Below are 17,091 nucleotides of genomic sequence, written 5' to 3'. Positions count from 1 at the left end.
AAATCTGTGAGGCTGAAGTGAAGACGAGAAACAGATGATATGATGCTTTTATTTTGTAGAGTGTAAATATAATGTTTGTTAGACGGTCTGCTCCTTTAAAACTGATAAAAGTTGATGATACAAAACAGAATCAGCTTTAATGTGACGACAAACTGACGACTTTAAATAAACTCTGAGTCATTCGAGATGACTCCGCCCCCCTTCCAGAGTTCACTGTGACCTCACCAGGTGAATAAAAACAACCAATCAGCTCGCAGCAGGTCACCCGAGCAGCACGTGAGTTCAGAGAAGAAAGGTCCTCCGGTCCGCTCTGACAGCTGATTGGCTGCTCTGACAGCTGATTGGCTGCTCTGACAGGTACTCTGATGGAGGGGGCGGGGGTTAAATTACTGGTGGGTGTGGTCAGTCAACAAGGGGGTGGAGCTTCACAGGTAACCCTCTTTCCTGAACTGCTCGTGCAGGATGTCTCGGTATTCGTCGAAGCCGCCGTCGATGCGCCCAACTTTCCCGCCGTCGCACACCCACAGCTCCTTACACACCAGCCGGATCAGACGCTCGTCGTGGGACACCAGGATGAGCCCGCCCTAAAACGTGACATCACACAGGTGAGGAGGCTGAGATACACCAGGATACACCTGAGACTCGCTCGCTCGCTCACTCACTCTGAACTTGTTGAGAGCTTTGGCCAGAGCCTCGATGGTCTCCATGTCCAGGTGGTTGGTCGGCTCGTCCAGGATGTAGAAGTTTGGACTGAAGGGCAGAGAGACGACATCATCATCATCATCACTAAACATACTATCAGCTGATCCCTGAGCTCTCGGTTACCAGGGCATGGTCATCTGAGCGAAGGCCACCCGGCTCTTCTGCCCCCCCGACAGACTGGCCACCGGCCTCGTGGAGAGCTCCCCGGTGATACCGTAACCTCCCAGCTGGTGGCGGTACTCCTCCTCCGTCCGACCTGGGACACAAACACGGCAGCCAATCAGAGCTGAGCACAGAGCTGCTGCTGCTTTTGTTGTTGTTGTTGTTTCTGTAGTTACCTGGGAACCGGTTCAGCAGCAGCTCCACAGAACAAACATTCAGGTCCAGCTGGTCGACGTGATGCTGACTAAAGTAACCGATCTTCAGGCTCCTGATGAGACGGGAACAAAAGAAACAGGTGTCATAGAAACCGGTTCCCTACCAGACTGTTCCCCAGCAGAACGGTTCCCTCCCAGACTGTTCCCCCAGAGGACTGTTCCCCAGGAGAACGGTTCCCTACCAGACTTCCCCCAGAGAACGGTTCCCTTCCAGACTGTTCCCCAGGAGAACGGTTCCCTACCAGACTGTTCCCCCAGAGAACAGTTCCCTTCCAGACTGTTCCCCAGGAGAACGGTTCCCTACCATACTGTTCCCCAGGAGAACGGTTCCCTACCAGACTGTTCCCCCAGAGAACGGTTCCCTTCCAGACTGTTCCCCAGGAGAACGGTTCCCTACCATACTGTTCCCCAGGAGAACGGTTCCCTACCAGACTGTTCCCCCAGAGAACGGTTCCCTTCCAGACTGTTCCCCAGGAGAACGGTTCCCTACCATACTGTTCCCCAGGAGAACGGTTCCCTTCCAGACTGTTCCCCCAGAGAACGGTTCCCTTCCAGACTGTTCCCCAGGAGAACGGTTCCCTACCATACTGTTCCCCAGGAGAACGGTTCCCTTCCAGACTGTTCCCCCAGAGAACGGTTCCCTACCAGACTGTTCCCCAGGAGAACGGTTCCCTACCAGACTGTTCCTACAGTTCCCTAATCAGATAATAGATGGGTTCTCCAAACAGGAAGTAAAAGGTTCTCTGAAGATGATATATGGTTCCCTGAACAACTGCTCTGCTCTGATTGGTCGGTGGGTCGTCTCACCTGTGAGCTTGTCTGACACCGTTGACCGGCGTCAACTCGCCCATCAGCAGTTTGAGGACGGTGGTTTTTCCGGCGCCGTTTTCACCGACCTGCCAGAAAACACAAGAACCTCAACATCCTGTCGGTTCCAATCCTCATTATTGATCCATGTGATCAGTTATTAAATCTAGTGTGAATACTGCAGGAGTCTGGATGCTCATCATGATGTCATTGTGCTGATTGATCGGTGTGATTGATTGATGACACGTACGATGCAGATCCGAGAGTCGAGGTCGGCTGACAGGTTGAGTCCCGAGAAGAGTCGCTGGTCCGGACTGTAGTAGAACTCCACTTCATCCAGCTGCAGGATGGGCGGAGACAACTTCTCAAAGTTATCTGGAAACCTGCAGCAACACGCAGCGGATCAATAAATCTGAACAGAAAGTTACTGATCGATCTGATTGATCCATGACACGGTTTGATTTTCTCACCTTAAAGTGACCTCAGTTTCTTTTTCAAGTGGCTTCAGTTCCGGCCTGCAGGAGAAACAATGGTCAATCAATCAATCAATCAACCAATCAATCAATCAATCAATCAGTGAAGTGTTCACTCACAGCTTCTCCAGTAGTTTGAGTTTACTCTGAACCTGAGCTGCTCTGTTGGCGTTGTATCGAAATCTGTCGATGAAAACCTGAAACACAAACACAGCAGTACTAGTACCTGTATGTGTACCAGTAGTACGTGTACTAGTAGTACTAGTAATACCTGTACTAGTAGTACCTGTACGTGTAGTAGTAGTACCTGTATGTGTTGTCTGTACTGCAGCTGGGCCTCGTATTCTCTCTGTTGGTTTTTAAGTCTGTCTTCTTTGGTTTTGATAAAGTTTTCGTAGTCGCCACGGTAACTGTCGAGCCTCTGGGAGTGCAGGTGTACGATGTCCGTTACCACGGCGTTGAGGAAGTTTCTGTCGTGGGAGACGACCAAGATGGTGGACGCCCACGTCTGAGGGAGGAGATACTCATTACATGTTAGCTCATGGCTAACTGCTCCTACTGTTTCCAATGAGGAATGCTAGCATTAAAGTGGATTAGTGGTCAGACCTGCAGGTAGTTCTCCAACCACAGAATGGCTCTGACATCCAGCATGTTGGTCGGCTCTGAAACACACCGACCAAGAGGTTACACTAGTTCTACACCCCCACCCACCTCCACCCACCTCCACCCACCCCTCCCCCACCAGGTCTGCAGTCAGCAGGTTGTTGATCAGAGGATGTGACTCACCGTCCAGCAGCAGCAGGTCGGGCCTGGTGACAACAAATAACACAGAAATCAGCAAACAGACCTCATTTGGACTTCCTGTCTGGTGGTCTGTGGACTTCCTGTCTGTCCTGTCTGTTGGTCTGTGGACTTCCTGTCTAGTGGTCTGTGGACTTCCTGTCTGGTGGTCTGTGGACTTCCTGTCTAGTGGTCTGTGGACTTCCTGTCTGTTGGTCTGTGGACTTCCTGTCTAGTGGTCTGTGGACTTCCTGCCTGTCCTGTCTGTTGGTCTGTGGACTTCCTGTCTGTCCTGTCTGTTGTTCTGTGGACGTCCTGTCTGGTGGTCTGTGGACGTCCTGTCCGGTGGTCTGTGGACGTCCTGTCCGTTGGTCTGTGGACGTCCTGTCTGTTGGTCTGTGGACTTCCTGTCTAGTGGTCTGTGGGCTTCCTGTCTGTCCTGTCTGTTGGTCTGTGGACTTCCTGTCTGTCCTGTCTGGTGGTCTGTGGACGTCCTGTCCGGTGGTCTGTGGACGTCCTGTCCGGTGGTCTGTGGACTTCCTGTTTGTTGGGTCTGTGGACTTCCTGTCTGTCCTGTCTGTTGGTCTGTGGACTTCCTGTCTAGTGGTCTGTGGACTTCCTGTCTGTCCTGTCTGGTGGTCTGTGGACGTCCTGTCTGTTGGTCTGTGGACTTCCTGTCTGTCCTGTCCGGTGGTCTGTGGACATCCTGTCCGGTGGTCTGTGGACGTCCTGTCTGTTGGTCTGTGGACTTCCTGTTTGTTGGTCTGTGGACTTCCTGTCTGTACTGTCTGTTGGTCTGTGGACTTCCTGTCTAGTGGTCTGTGGACTTCCTGTCTGTTGGTCTGTGGACTTCATGTCTGTCCTGTCTGTTGGTCTGTGGACTTCCTGTCTGGTGGTCTGTGGACTTCCTGTCTAGTGGTCTGTGGACTTCCTGTCTGTTGGTCTGTGGACTTCCTGTCTGTCCTGTCTGTTGGTCTGTGGACTTCCTGTCTAGTGGTCTGTGGACTTCCTGTCTGTTGGTCTGTGGACTTCATGTCTGTCCTGTCTGTTGGTCTGTGGACTTCCTGTCTGGTGGTCTGTGGACTTCCTGTCTAGTGGTCTGTGGACTTCCTGCCTGTCCTGTCTGTTGGTCTGTGGACTTCCTGTCTGTCCTGTCTGTTGGTCTGTGGACGTCCTGTCTGGTGGTCTGTGGACGTCCTGTCCGGTGGTCTGTGGACGTCCTGTCCGGTGGTCTGTGGACGTCCTGTCCGGTGGTCTGTGGACGTCCTGTCTGTTGGTCTGTGGACTTCCTGTCTAGTGGTCTGTGGGCTTCCTGTCTGTCCTGTCTGTTGGTCTGTGGACTTCCTGTCTGTCCTGTCCGGTGGTCTGTGGACGTCCTGTCCGGTGGTCTGTGGACATCCTGTCTGTTGGTCTGTGGACTTCCTGTTTGTTGGTCTATGGACTTCCTGTCTGTTGGTCTGTGGACTTCCTGTCTAGTGGTCTGTGGACTTCCTGTCTGTCCTGTCTGTTGGTCTGTGGACGTCCTGTCTGTTGGTCTGTGGACGTCCTGTCCGGTGGTCTGTGGACTTCCTGTCTGTCCTGTCTGTTGGTCTGTGGACTTCCTGTCTAGTGGTCTGTGGACTTCCTGTCTGTCCTGTCTGTTGGTCTGTGGACGTCCTGTCCGGTGGTCTGTGGACGTCCTGTCCGGTGGTCTGTGGACGTCCTTTCCGGTGGTCTGTGGACGTCCTGTCTGTTGGTCTGTGGACTTCCTGTTTGTTGGTCTGTGGACTTCCTGTCTGTCCTGTCTGTTGGTCTGTGGACTTCCTGTCTAGTGGTCTGTGGACTTCCTGTCTGTCCTGTCTGGTGGTCTGTGGACGTCCTGTGTGTTGGTCTGTGGACTTCCTGTCTGTCCTGTCCGGTGGTCTGTGGACGTCCTGTCCGGTGGTCTGTGGACGTCCTGTCTGTTGGTCTGTGGACTTCCTGTTTGTTGGTCTGTGGACTTCCTGTCTGTACTGTCTGTTGGTCTGTGGACTTCCTGTCTAGTGGTCTGTGGACTTCCTGTCTGTCCTGTCTGTTGGTCTGTGGACTTCCTGTCTGTCCTGTCTGTTGGTCTGTGGACGTCCTGTCTGTTGGTCTGTGGACTTCCTGTCTGTCCTGTCCGGTGGTCTGTGGACGTCCTGTCCGGTGGTCTGTGGACGTCCTGTCTGTTGGTCTGTGGACTTCCTGTCTGTCCTGTCTGTTGGTCTGTGGACGTCCTGTCTGTTGGTCTGTGGACTTCCTGTCTGTCCTGTCCGGTGGTCTGTGGACGTCCTGTCTGTTGGTCTGTGGACTTCCTGTTTGTTGGTCTGTGGACTTCCTGTCTGTACTGTCTGTTGGTCTGTGGACTTCCTGTCTAGTGGTCTGTGGACTTCCTGTCTGTCCTGTCTGTTGGTCTGTGGACGTCCTGTCTGTTGGTCTGTGGGCTTCCTGTCTGTCCTGTCTGTTGTTCTGTGGACGTCCTGTCTGGTGGTCTGTGGACGTCCTGTCCGGTGGTCTGTGGACGTCCTGTCCGTTGGTCTGTGGACGTCCTGTCTGTTGGTCTGTGGACTTCCTGTCTAGTGGTCTGTGGGCTTCCTGTCTGTCCTGTCTGTTGGTCTGTGGACTTCCTGTCTGTCCTGTCTGGTGGTCTGTGGACGTCCTGTCCGGTGGTCTGTGGACGTCCTGTCCGGTGGTCTGTGGACTTCCTGTTTGTTGGGTCTGTGGACTTCCTGTCTGTCCTGTCTGTTGGTCTGTGGACTTCCTGTCTAGTGGTCTGTGGACGTCCTGTCTGGTGGTCTGTGGACTTCCTGTCTGTTGGTCTGTGGACTTCCTGTCTGTTGGTCTGTGGACTTCCTGTCTGTTGGTCTGTGGACTTCCTGTCTGTCCTGTCCGGTGGTCTGTGGACGTCCTGTCCGGTGGTCTGTGGACGTCCTGTCTGTTGGTCTGTGGACTTCCTGTTTGTTGGTCTGTGGACTTCCTGTCTGTTGGTCTGTGGACTTCCTGTCTGTCCTGTCCGGTGGTCTGTGGACGTCCTGTCCGGTGGTCTGTGGACGTCCTGTCTGTTGGTCTGTGGACGTCCTGTCTGTTGGTCTGTGGACTTCCTGTCTGTCCTGTCCGGTGGTCTGTGGACGTCCTGTCCGGTGGTCTGTGGACGTCCTGTCTGTTGGTCTGTGGACGTCCTGTCTGTTGGTCTGTGGACTTCCTGTCTGTCCTGTCCGGTGGTCTGTGGACGTCCTGTCCGGTGGTCTCACCTGGCGAACAGAGCCCGTGCCAGCGCCAGCCTCATCCTCCAGCCTCCTGAGAACTCCCTGCACACAGAAACACAGAAACTCTGCAGTCGCCCTCAAACACATGAAATGTGCTCGTGTGACGGACAGGTGACTCACTTGGTGGTCTGCTGTTGCATTCTGGGAGAAAATCCCAGACCGGCCAGGATGACGGAGGCTCTGATCGAACGAGACGGACGTCAATCAAAATCACACGAATGAGGAGGCGGGGCTTTTAGCCTCGCGAGGATCGATCGATAATGAACCTGTCGATCGGCCCGCGTGGCGGAAACGCCCGAAGGAGAAAATGGATGTCGTGTCCGTGTGGTTGCCATAGTTACCGGGCCGGGGCCTTGTCGGCTTCGATCTCCTCCAGCTTTGCGTAGATCTCGGACAGCCGGACGCTCTCCATCCCGTCAACCCTGAGACGACAACAAGCCGTCAGACCGGATCGATCGATCGATCGACCGACTCTGAAGCGCCGTTCTTACGTTCCGTTGGCGATGCGAGCGTTCAGCCGCCGCTCCTCGTCCAGTAGCTCCTCCCGCTGCGTGTCGCTCTGCAGGACGCTTTGCAGCGCCCCCGTCTCGTCTCCTGCCACTTCCTGCTCCACGTGGAGGATGGAGATGTGGGCGGGGACGCGGAGGTTACGACTGGCCAGCATCTTCAACAGCGTTGTTTTCCCCAGACCGTTACGACCAATCAGACCGTAGCGCCGGCCCGTTGCCAGAGACAGCTCCGCCCCCTGCAGCAGACACCTGGAGACACAAACAAACACCTGATTTAAGAAGTCCTTTCTGCCCCGCCTCCCTGCAGCGCCCCCTGCTGACACTTCCTGCTTTCTCACCTCTCGCCGAAGGAAACGTCAAAGTTCTCGATGCGGATGTCGTAACTACGATTCTTCCCTGATTGGTCGACTCGGTTTTCCTTCTTACTGCTGGCCTGACTGGCCGACGCCTCCTCCAGGACTCTGAGAGGACACGTGAGGACAGGTTGAGGACAGGTTGAGGACAGGTGAGGACAGGTTGAGGACAGGTGAGGACAGGTGAGGACAGGTTGAGGACTTACAGTGGACTGGATCCTTTCTGAGAGTCCTTCTCGTTTCTGCGTTCATGTTTTGCTTTCAGCTTCGCTTCAGCTTTCTCCAACTTCTTGGCGTTGACCGTCTGAACAGCAGAAACAGTATAAATAAATAAAGACATGAAAAAAGAACAACAAAGTAAACGGAGGGACGTACACACGGTTTCATGAACAGATTGAACTCACCGTGTTCTGCGAACGTTTCATCATCCAGATGCCCTGAACATCTTCGGCTGCACAAACTGGAGACGAGGAGACAACGTGATCAATAACTGTCCTCTACATGCGCTCGGTACGGGAGGACGTACAGTACGGGAGGACGTACAGTACGAGAGGACAGGTTGAGGACGTACAGTACGAGAGGACGTACAGTACAAGAGAACAGGTTGAGGACGAGAACGGAGCCCTGAGGGACGCCGCGGGTCAGAGCCCCCAAACCAACCACAGCCGGGGTCAAGTACTCAAAAAGGAAATTCATCATCAAAGATTTTCCAGGTACCCCCCCGACCTTTGACCCCCCCTGACCTTCGACTCTCCCGACCTTTGACCCCCCCTGACCTTCGACCCCCCCTGATGTTCTTACCGTTGTCAGAAGAGATCTGCGAGAGCTGGACCGGAGCGTCCAACAACACCTGCCTCTGAGAGCCGTGATGGTTGTTCCTGACAAACACAGGGAGGACAACAAACCGTTAAACCGTGTCCCCGCCGGAGAGGACGGACATGTCCTCTCCTGCTTGGACGAGATGAAGCGCTCCTCCTCCTGTCTCCTCACAGTTTGAGCGTGTTGAACATCTGGAGGCAGATGTCTCTGACGTCGTCCTCGTTGTGACTGTCGGCCGACACCTCCTGCAGGACCCCGCCGACGGCGTCGTAGACCTCCTCGCCATCCTCGAAGTCGGCGCCGCAGCTTTCCAACACACCTGGAAGACAAACGTTCTTCCTGTTTAATATGAAATCCGTCTGTCTTCTGCCTCCGGCCCGGTCCGGTTCTCCTGGAGGGTCCTGAGGCGGCCCTCAGACCAGAGGAGATCTACGATCCCTCCGGTGGGTTCTGGGTCCTGCCAGGAGGACGGGTCCAGGAGGACGGGTCCAGGTGGACCTCCAGTGGACGATGCAGCCTGGTCCTGATCTGGATCCGGATTCTGGTCCATAATTAATCAATACATTGTATTTGATTCATCACATTTGAACTGACAGGATCTCTAATCAATCATAATCAATCAATCAATCAATCATAATCAATCTTAAATTAACTTCCTGCTTCTTTCTGCTCTGATCATAGTTTCCTGTTTCTGATCCTCCTCCAGCGGCTCAGTTCTCCATCTAACCCGGGTTCATGTCCATCTAACCCGGGTTCAGGTCCATCTAACCCGAGTTCGGGTCCATCTAACCCGGGTTCATGTCCATCTAACCCGGGTTCGGGTCCATCTAACCCGGGTTCATGTCAATCTAACCCGGGTTCATGTCCATCTAACCCGGGTTCAGGTCCATCTAACCCGAGTTCGGGTCCATCTAACCCGGGTTCATGTCCATCTAACCGGGTTCGGGTCCATATAACCCGGGTTCGGGTCCATCTAACCGGGTTCGGGTCCATCTAACCCGGGTTCATGTACATCTAACCCGGGTTCGGGTCCATCTAACCCGGGTTCGGGTCCACCTAACCGGGTTCAGGTCCATCTAACCCGGGTTCGGGTCCATCTAACCCGGGTTCGGGTCCACCTAACCGGGTTCAGGTCCATCTAACCCGGGTTCGGGTCCATCTAACCGGGTTCAGGTCCATCTAACCCGGGTTCAGGTCCATCTAACCCGGGTTCAGGTCCATCTAACCGGGTTCAGGTCCATCTAACCCGGGTTCGGGTCCATCTAACCGGGTTCGGGTCCATCTAACCCGGGTTCAGGTCCATCTAACCCGGGTTCGGGTCCATCTAACCGGGTTCGGGTCCATCTAACCGGGTTCAGGTCCATCTAACCCGGGTTCGGGTCCATCTAACCGGGTTCAGGTCCATCTAACCCGGGTTCGGGTCCATCTAACCGGGTTCGGGTCCATCTAACCCGGGCCATGCCTCGCTGAGTACCAGCCCGGTTAGCTCGTTAGCTCAGCGGCTATAAGAGCCGCGTCTGGCCGGCCAGCAGGCAGGTAACAGGCCGCTGAGTTCGGCTCCAGCCCCGGCGGACAGCGGCTCCGGCCCCGGCGGACAGCGGCTCTCTGCTCGGCCTCTCTCACCTGTGATGTAGTCGAAAAGCTCCACGTCGATCTCAGGGAACTCGCTCTTCAGGATCTCCACGTACGTCGCCATGATACCCGGCCCTGGACACCACGCCGAGACGCGCATGCGTCAACATGCGACAAGAACAGTGAACTCTGGTGGATGTAGTTTGGGGTTGTGATGACGTCAGTCGACGACAAACTATAAATACGATAAAACAGAAAAGATTCCAGCTGTTGTTGTAAAGAATGTACATAAATAATGAGTGACGACAATCATGATTGATTATTTACTATCTAAGTCTCATGAAACGTTTTTAGAACTTATAAAACATTAAAAACACAGGATTATATTTGAAATTGATCTTTTTAGATCTGAGTGAAACAGAGGAGTCACCGTTCACATTATTTTTACTGGTTATTTCTGCTTTTAACGCAGAAAAAAAATCAAACCAATACAGACAATTAAGTCCATCATACATCGGAGTATTAGAAAATACTATACAAATAATAATAGGAATAATAATAATAATAATAGTAATAATAATAATAGTAATAATAATAATAATAATAACAATAATAGTGATAATAGTAATAATAATAGTAATATTAATAATAATAGTAATAATAATAGCAATAATATAGTAATAATAATAGTAATAATAATAGTAATATTAATAATAATAGTAATAATAATAGTAATAATAATAGCAATAATATAGTAATAATAATAATAATAGCAATAATAATAGTAATATTAATAATAATAGTAATAATAATAGTAATAATAATAGTAATAATAATAACAGTAATAATAATAGCAATAATATTAGTAATAATAATAGTAATAATAATAATAGTAATACAAATAGTAATAATAACAATAATAACAGTAATAAATACCAAAGTATTGATAAGTATTACAATCCTGTAGTATTATATCGTAGTATCAGTGTACCGTATTGTTGTTATTTTGATGGAGTTGTCCGGAGGAGCTGCTCCCTGTCAGCGCCGCAGTGCGCATGCTCAGTTCTGGACTTTAGGGTGGGAATTAGCCGTTAGCACCGAGAGCTAACAGCCGGAGTGTGTAATGGCGGCCTCGGTGTTGCTGGGGTCTGCGGACACCGGACTCAACTTTACGGTCGGAGGCGGCGGCAGCACCGGGAATGTTGTGGTCGGGAACACTAACGGGCTGGGCCCGGCGGGCCCGGCGTCCTGGAACCGGTCCGTGGACCGGGCGCTGGACGAAGCCTCGGCCACCGGGAGCCTGAACCTCAGCGGCAGGAAGCTGAAGGAGTTTCCCCGCAGCGCCGCCAACCACGACCTGACGGACACCACCAGGGCCGGTGAGTGAGCCGCACGGCCGGCCAGCGGGGGCACCGGGAGTCGGGCTGCTCTCCGGGGCCGGTTACCGTCACTTGCAGACTGTTTTTATTGTGTTTACGGCGGGAAAGTTACATCCAACTTTAAGGCTGCGGGGAGGAAGCGCACCGTCAGGCCGGTGTTACGACGAACACCGCTCCGCTGCCCGGTTCTCCGTTATTACGTTATTACGGAGAACCGGGACATCTGGCGAACACAAACCGAACATCAGCGCGGGAATTATGAAATGATAAAGAGCCAGAGGACTTTCTGTCGCGTTAGAGTCCAAAACAGGTGAAGCTCCAAGACGTAAACAACGTAAACAACCTGGGGGGTGGGGGGGGGGTAACCGGGCGGCCAGGTGGGAGGAGGAGGGGGGGGGGGGAGGCTGGTTCACCTGTGATGGAGACAGGTGGGGGTGCAGCTGTTACCGGTCTGTCCACCTGGTTCGGGGGGGACACGGGGCCCCGTGTGTGTGACGTCACAGCGGACAGGTGAACCACACCCAGCAAGGCTTTGTTTTTGTTTTTAACGTCTGTGACGCCTGATTGGATAATAACATATCTGCTCCGCCCACCTGGTGGTGGTGGAGGAAACCAAACCGATCATCAGCTGGTGACCATGAAGCAGGTGGAGACTGTTTGTGATGTTTTTTGTCTGAAACAACAAATAGACATTCAGTATTTCTGTGGGTTTGCTGATGACGTCATGGTTCACCCGGATATTTACTCTGAATATAAACATCTCTGTGTTAGTTCGTTGTCCTTAAAGGTATCAGAACAGCTCCCTCTCCAAACTACAGTACCCATGAGCCTCGGCCGCTGACTCAGGTGTTTGATCTGAGCATGTTTGTGTTTACGTGACGTAAACAAACAAACAGTAGTGTGTCCTGCTCAGACTTGAGTGAGGTCACTTCCTGTGTACAGCAGGAAGAAGCTGTTGCCTTGACGGTTCTTGCTTCCTGTCAGCCAGGTGCTGCTGGATGTTGTTGTGTCGGAACAGCTGTGATAAAAGCTGCGTCCCGTGGCCCTGACGTGGACCTCCTGAGGAAGGTTTTCTGTCCCTGGTGAGACTGACGGACGACGACGTGTCGCTCAAAGGAACCTTTATCACCGCAAACACACGGTCAGGGCTCGGTGGGATGGTGAGGGTGTGTTTCCATGGCAACAGTAACAGCCTCGCGCTTGTTGAACTTCACCTGCAGCGGGTGAGCGATCGGTGAACGTCCTGAGAGCAGAACACCGGGAGCTAAACTGTTTCGGAGCTCGAGGCCTCGTCGTCAAGGAGACGCAGAGAAACGTCATGACCTCACCGACGATGTCATCGGGACGATCGGTGCACCAGGGGCACCTGAACCTCCACAGAGTCAGCTGTTTATCAGCTCGATTTGTGTTTTTATAAAACAAAGCATCAGAAGTATGTGTGAGCAGCTCCTGTCTGCAGTGCATTATGGGTAATCAGACAAACATCACTGATCACTGAAGAGAAACCTGAAATCAGACAGATTCTGAACTGTGTTTCTCTGGAGGGTTAATCTGGGATTCAGATTATGGAGACGCTGATTAAACTGTGTGTGTGTGTGTGTGTGTGTGTGTGTGTGTGTGTGTGTGTGTGTGTCTCTGTGTGTGTGTGTGTGTGTGTGTGTGTGTGTGTGTGTGTCTCTGTGTGTGTGTGTGTGTGTGTGTGTGGTGTGTGTGTGTGTGTGTGTGTGTCTGTCTGTGTGTGTCTCTGTGTGTGTGTCTGTGTGTGTGTGTGTGTGTGTGTGTGTGTGTGTCTGTGTGTGTGTGTGTGTGTGTGTGTGTGTGTGTGTCTGTGTGTGTGTGTGTGTGTGTGTGTGTCTCTGTGTGTGTGTGTGTGTGTGTGTCTGTGTGTGTGTGTGTGTGTGTCTGTGTGTGTCTGTGTGTGTGTGTCTGTCTGTGTGTGTCTCTGTGTGTGTGTCTGTGTGTGTGTGTGTGTGTGTGTGTGTGTGTGTCTGTGTGTGTCTCTGTGTGTGTGTCTGTGTGTGTGTGTGTCTCTGTGTGTGTGTGTGTGTGTGTGTGTGTGTGTGTGTGTGTGTGTGTGTGTGTCTGTGTGTGTGTGTGTGTGTGTGTGTGTGTGTGTCTGTCTGTCTGTGTGTGTCTCTGTGTGTGTGTGTGTGTGTGTCTGTGTGTGTGTGTGTGTGTGTGTGTGTGTGTGTGTGTCTGTCTGTGTGTGTGTGTGTGTCTGTCTGTGTGTGTGTGTGTCTGTGTGTGTGTGTGTGTGTGTGTGTGTGTGTGTGTGTCTGTGTGTGTGTGTGTGTGTGTGTGTGTGTGTGTGTGTGTGTGTGTGTGTGTGTGTCTGTCTGTGTGTGTCTCTCTGTGTGTGTGTGTGTGTGTGTGTGTCTGTGTGTGTGTGTGTGTGTGTGTGTGTGTGTGTGTGTGTAGATCTGTCTCGGAACCGCCTGTCGGAGCTTCCTCTGGAGGTCTGCCTGTTCGTGTCTCTGGAGAGTCTGAACCTGTACCAGAACTGTCTGAGGTCTCTGCCAGACGGCCTGCTGAACCTGCAGGCCCTGACCTACCTGAACCTCAGGTAACACACACACACTCACACATACACACACAGTCAGAGCAGGTGTGAGGAGGGTAAAAAAAAAAAGAGCTCCTGACTCAGACTTTAAACAAGCTCCTCCCCCTCAGCCGGAACCAGCTGTCCGTCCTGCCGGCCGTCGTCTGCAGTCTTCCTCTGAAGGTTCTGATCGCCTGCAACAACAAACTGGCTTGTCTTCCAGAAGAACTGGGTCAGCTGAGACACCTCACCGAGCTGGTCAGTTCATCCATCATCTGTCCGTCACCCACCTGTTATTGATTAGGACTGATTGTTACTGATTATGACTGATTGTTACTGATTATGACTGATTATGACTGATTGTTACTGATTTTTACTGATTGTTACTGATTGTTACTGATTATGACTGATTGTTACTGATTTTTACTGATTGTTACTGATTGTTACTGATTATGACTGATTATGACTGATTGTTACTGATTGTTACTGATTGTTACTGATTGTGACTGATTGTTACTGATTGTTACTGATTATGACTGATTGTTACTGATTATGACTGATTATGACCGATTGTTACTGATTATGACTGATTGTTACTGATTGTTACTGATTATGACTGATTGTTACTGATTATGACCGATTGTTACTGATTGTTACTGATTATGACTGATTGTTACTGATTATGACTGATTATGACTGATTGTGACTGATTATGACTGATTATGACTGATTGTTACTGATTGTTACTGATTGCTACTGATTGTTACTGATTATGACTGACTTTGACTGACTGTTACTGATTGTTACTGATTATGACTGATTGTTACTGATTGTGACTGATTATTACTGATTATGACTGATTGTTACTGATTATGACTGACTTTGACTGACTGTTACTGATTGTTACTGATTATGACTGATTGTTACTGATTGTTACTGATTATGACTGATTGTGACTGATTATGACTGATTGTTACTGATTGCTACTGATTATGACTGATTGTTACTGATTATGACTGACTTTGACTGACTGTTACTGATTGTTACTGATTATGACTGATTGTTACTGATTATGACTGACTTTGACTGACTGTTACTGATTGTTACTGATTATGACTGATTGTTACTGATTGCTACTGATTGTTACTGATTGTTACTGATTGTTACTGATTGTTACTGATTATGACTGATTGTGACTGATTATGACTGATTGTTACTGATTATGACTGATTGTTACTGATTGCTACTGATTGTTACTGATTATGACTGATTGTTACTGATTGTTACTGGTTGCTACTGATTGTGACTGATTATGACTGATTGTTACTGATTGCTACTGATTGTTACTGATTATGACTGATTGTTACTGATTATGACTGACTTTGACTGACTGTTACTGATTGTTACTGATTATGACTGATTGTTACTGATTGTGACAGATTATTACTGATTATGACTGATTGTTACTGATTATGACTGACTTTGACTGACTGTTACTGATTGTTACTGATTATGACTGATTGTTACTGATTGTTACTGATTATGTCTGATTGTGACTGATTATGACTGACTTTGACTGACTGTTACTGATTGTTACTGATTATGACTGATTGTTACTGATTGTGACTGATTATTACTGATTATGACTGATTGTTACTGATTATGACTGACTTTGACTGACTGTTACTGATTGTTACTGATTATGACTGATCGTTACTGATTGCTACTGATTATGACTGATTGTTACTGATTATGACTGACTTTGACTGACTGTTACTGATTGTTACTGATTATGACTGATTGTTACTGATTGTTACTGATTATGACTGACTTTGACTGATTGTTACTGATTGTGACTGATTGTTACTGATTGTTACTGATTGTTACTGATTATGACTGATTGTGACTGATTATGACTGATTGTTACTGATTATGACTGATTGTTACTGATTGCTACTGATTGTTACTGATTATGACTGATTGTTACTGATTGTTACTGATTGTTACTGATCACTGGTCCCCCTGCAGGATGTGAGCTGTAATGAGATCCAGACTTTACCGTCTCAGGTGGGTCAGCTGGAGGCTCTGAGAGACCTGAACATCAGGAGGAACCACCTGGTCCGCCTGCCCCCAGGTACACACACTGTAACACACACTGTAACAAGCACACACACAGAGGAGGGAGGGGCTGCAGCCCAGGACTTTGTATTTTCCAGTATTTATTCCCTGTAAGTTCTGTTCTGTATTGATCAGTGGGCTGATTGGTTCTGTTCTGTATTGATCAGTGGGCTGATTGGTTCTGTTCTGTATTGATCAGTGGGCTGATTGGTTCTGTTCTGTATTGATCAGTGGGCTGATTGGTTCTGTTCAGACCCTCAGAAGGCGACTGAGCTTAAAATTTCAGAATAAAAGCTGATGAAATAAGTTTGATGTTTCAGAGCTAGCAGAGCTTCCTCTGGTGCGTCTGGACTTCTCCTGTAACAAAGTGACCTCCATCCCCGTCTGTTACCGACGACTCACACAGCTGCAGTCCATTGTCCTCGACAACAACCCACTACAGACCCCACCTGCACAGGTATGCAGGAAGTGACATCATCAATTTCCAGCTGCTTTGTGTTAGAAGTGGAGCTCAGTATGTTTCCTCTGTGTAGATCTGCATCAAAGGAAAGGTCCACATATTCAAGTATCTGAACCTGGAGGCCAGCAAGACGACTCCCGACCTTCCAGACTACGACAGACGACCTTTGAACTTCAGCTCCTGGTCTGTACTCACATCCACATCCTGCTGTTCACCTGTCACAATATAATCAATAACCTGAGCTGCTGTTCCTCCAGAATAAAAGCGTGCATCACTGACAGTGTCTGTGCTCCATCAGTGCTGATGAGCTGTACCCTGGCCGTCCGTACGGAGCGCTGGACTCTGGCTTCAACAGCGTGGACAGTGGAGACAAGAGGTGGCTGGGAAACGAGGTCAGACACACTTCAACCTGCCCTCACTGATATAATGCTGATCCATGACCTATGACCCTAACCTAAACCTGAACTGAACCTGAGGCTCTGAGGTTATTGATATTTCAGTGAAATAGTTATATTATTTAGCGAGGGAACGTTTTTATGAACGAGGAAATGTTTTTATGAACAAGAGAACACTGAATCAGAGGGTGAAGCTGTTCAAACAAAACCCCAATAATTAATAAGTCCATTTAAGTTTTACATTATTATACTCACACTTATTGGCTTTGTCAAACTCCCTCTGAAACTTGTCCTGTTTTAACTTCCTGTCTGTACGCTCAGCCTTCGGAGGAGCTGTCAGATCTGCCACTGAGAGTGGCCGAGATCAGCAGAGACCACCGACAGAGAGGAGGAGGAGGAGCAGGAGGAGGAGCAGGAGGAGGAGGAACAGGAGGAGGCGGACCGCTGCTTCCTAATGGAACATGTAAGACTCCGATCGACCTCAGATCACTTTAAAGGTGTTAAACAGACAGAAGGAGAAGCTTGGAGTCTGTTGCGCTCCTTAA

The 17,091-nt window shown here is 50.0% G+C and overlaps 2 protein-coding genes across 13 annotated transcripts in view; one reads left to right on the top strand and one right to left on the bottom strand.

Annotated features, from left to right (window-relative positions):
* Window positions 1-33: 33 nt before the first annotated feature.
* Window positions 34-10,731, bottom strand: abcf3 (ATP-binding cassette, sub-family F (GCN20), member 3). The gene is made up of 22 exons (XM_069173106.1): window positions 10,647-10,731; window positions 9,707-9,890; window positions 8,255-8,402; window positions 8,066-8,142; window positions 7,669-7,724; window positions 7,471-7,568; window positions 7,250-7,372; window positions 6,894-7,160; window positions 6,744-6,824; window positions 6,523-6,582; window positions 6,388-6,444; window positions 3,146-3,168; window positions 2,966-3,021; window positions 2,667-2,867; window positions 2,480-2,556; window positions 2,357-2,401; window positions 2,137-2,269; window positions 1,887-1,975; window positions 1,041-1,132; window positions 826-958; window positions 663-750; window positions 34-584 (listed from the first exon to the last, which is right to left on the bottom strand). The coding sequence occupies exons 2-22, from the start codon at window positions 9,813-9,815 to the stop codon at window positions 426-428; spliced, it is 2,172 nt and encodes a 723-aa protein (XP_069029207.1). The 5' UTR covers window positions 9,816-9,890; window positions 10,647-10,731; the 3' UTR covers window positions 34-425.
* Window positions 10,732-17,091, top strand: part of lrch3 (leucine-rich repeats and calponin homology (CH) domain containing 3) — a 22,708-nt gene continuing 16,348 nt past the window's right edge. For 9 of the 12 annotated variants that reach the window (XM_069173096.1, XM_069173097.1, XM_069173103.1 and 6 more), the window contains exons 1-8: window positions 10,732-11,034; window positions 13,453-13,597; window positions 13,705-13,831; window positions 15,602-15,707; window positions 16,012-16,148; window positions 16,225-16,334; window positions 16,450-16,543; window positions 16,868-17,009. In XM_069173096.1, the coding sequence (XP_069029197.1) occupies window positions 10,779-11,034; window positions 13,453-13,597; window positions 13,705-13,831; window positions 15,602-15,707; window positions 16,012-16,148; window positions 16,225-16,334; window positions 16,450-16,543; window positions 16,868-17,009 (1,117 nt within the window). In that variant the 5' untranslated portion in view covers window positions 10,732-10,778. The remainder of the gene's footprint in view (window positions 11,035-13,452; window positions 13,598-13,704; window positions 13,832-15,601; window positions 15,708-16,011; window positions 16,149-16,224; window positions 16,335-16,449; window positions 16,544-16,867; window positions 17,010-17,091) is intronic. The other 3 variants (XM_069173105.1, XM_069173104.1, XM_069173101.1) reach the window with 1 other exon arrangement.

The sequence above is a fragment of the Embiotoca jacksoni genome, unplaced genomic scaffold (assembly GCF_022577435.1).
Source record: "Embiotoca jacksoni isolate LCO1_2020_lvr unplaced genomic scaffold, fEmbJac1.0.p SCAF_58, whole genome shotgun sequence".
Classification (NCBI taxonomy): Eukaryota; Metazoa; Chordata; class Actinopteri; family Embiotocidae; genus Embiotoca; species Embiotoca jacksoni.
This window is presented reverse-complemented; position numbering and strand designations above follow the sequence as displayed.

Excerpts from the sequence above, each read along its gene's own strand:
- abcf3 (XM_069173106.1), bottom strand. The coding sequence starts at position 9,815 with ATGCGCGTCTCGGCGTGGTGTCCAGGGCCGGGTATCATGGCGACGTAC. Across the intron at positions 2,868-2,965 it reads GGTTGGAGAACTACCTGCAG|ACGTGGGCGTCCACCATCTT; the intron begins GTCTGACCACTA and ends CTCCTCCCTCAG. Across the intron at positions 585-662 it reads AAGCTCTCAACAAGTTCAGA|GGCGGGCTCATCCTGGTGTC; the intron begins GTGAGTGAGCGA and ends GTCACGTTTTAG.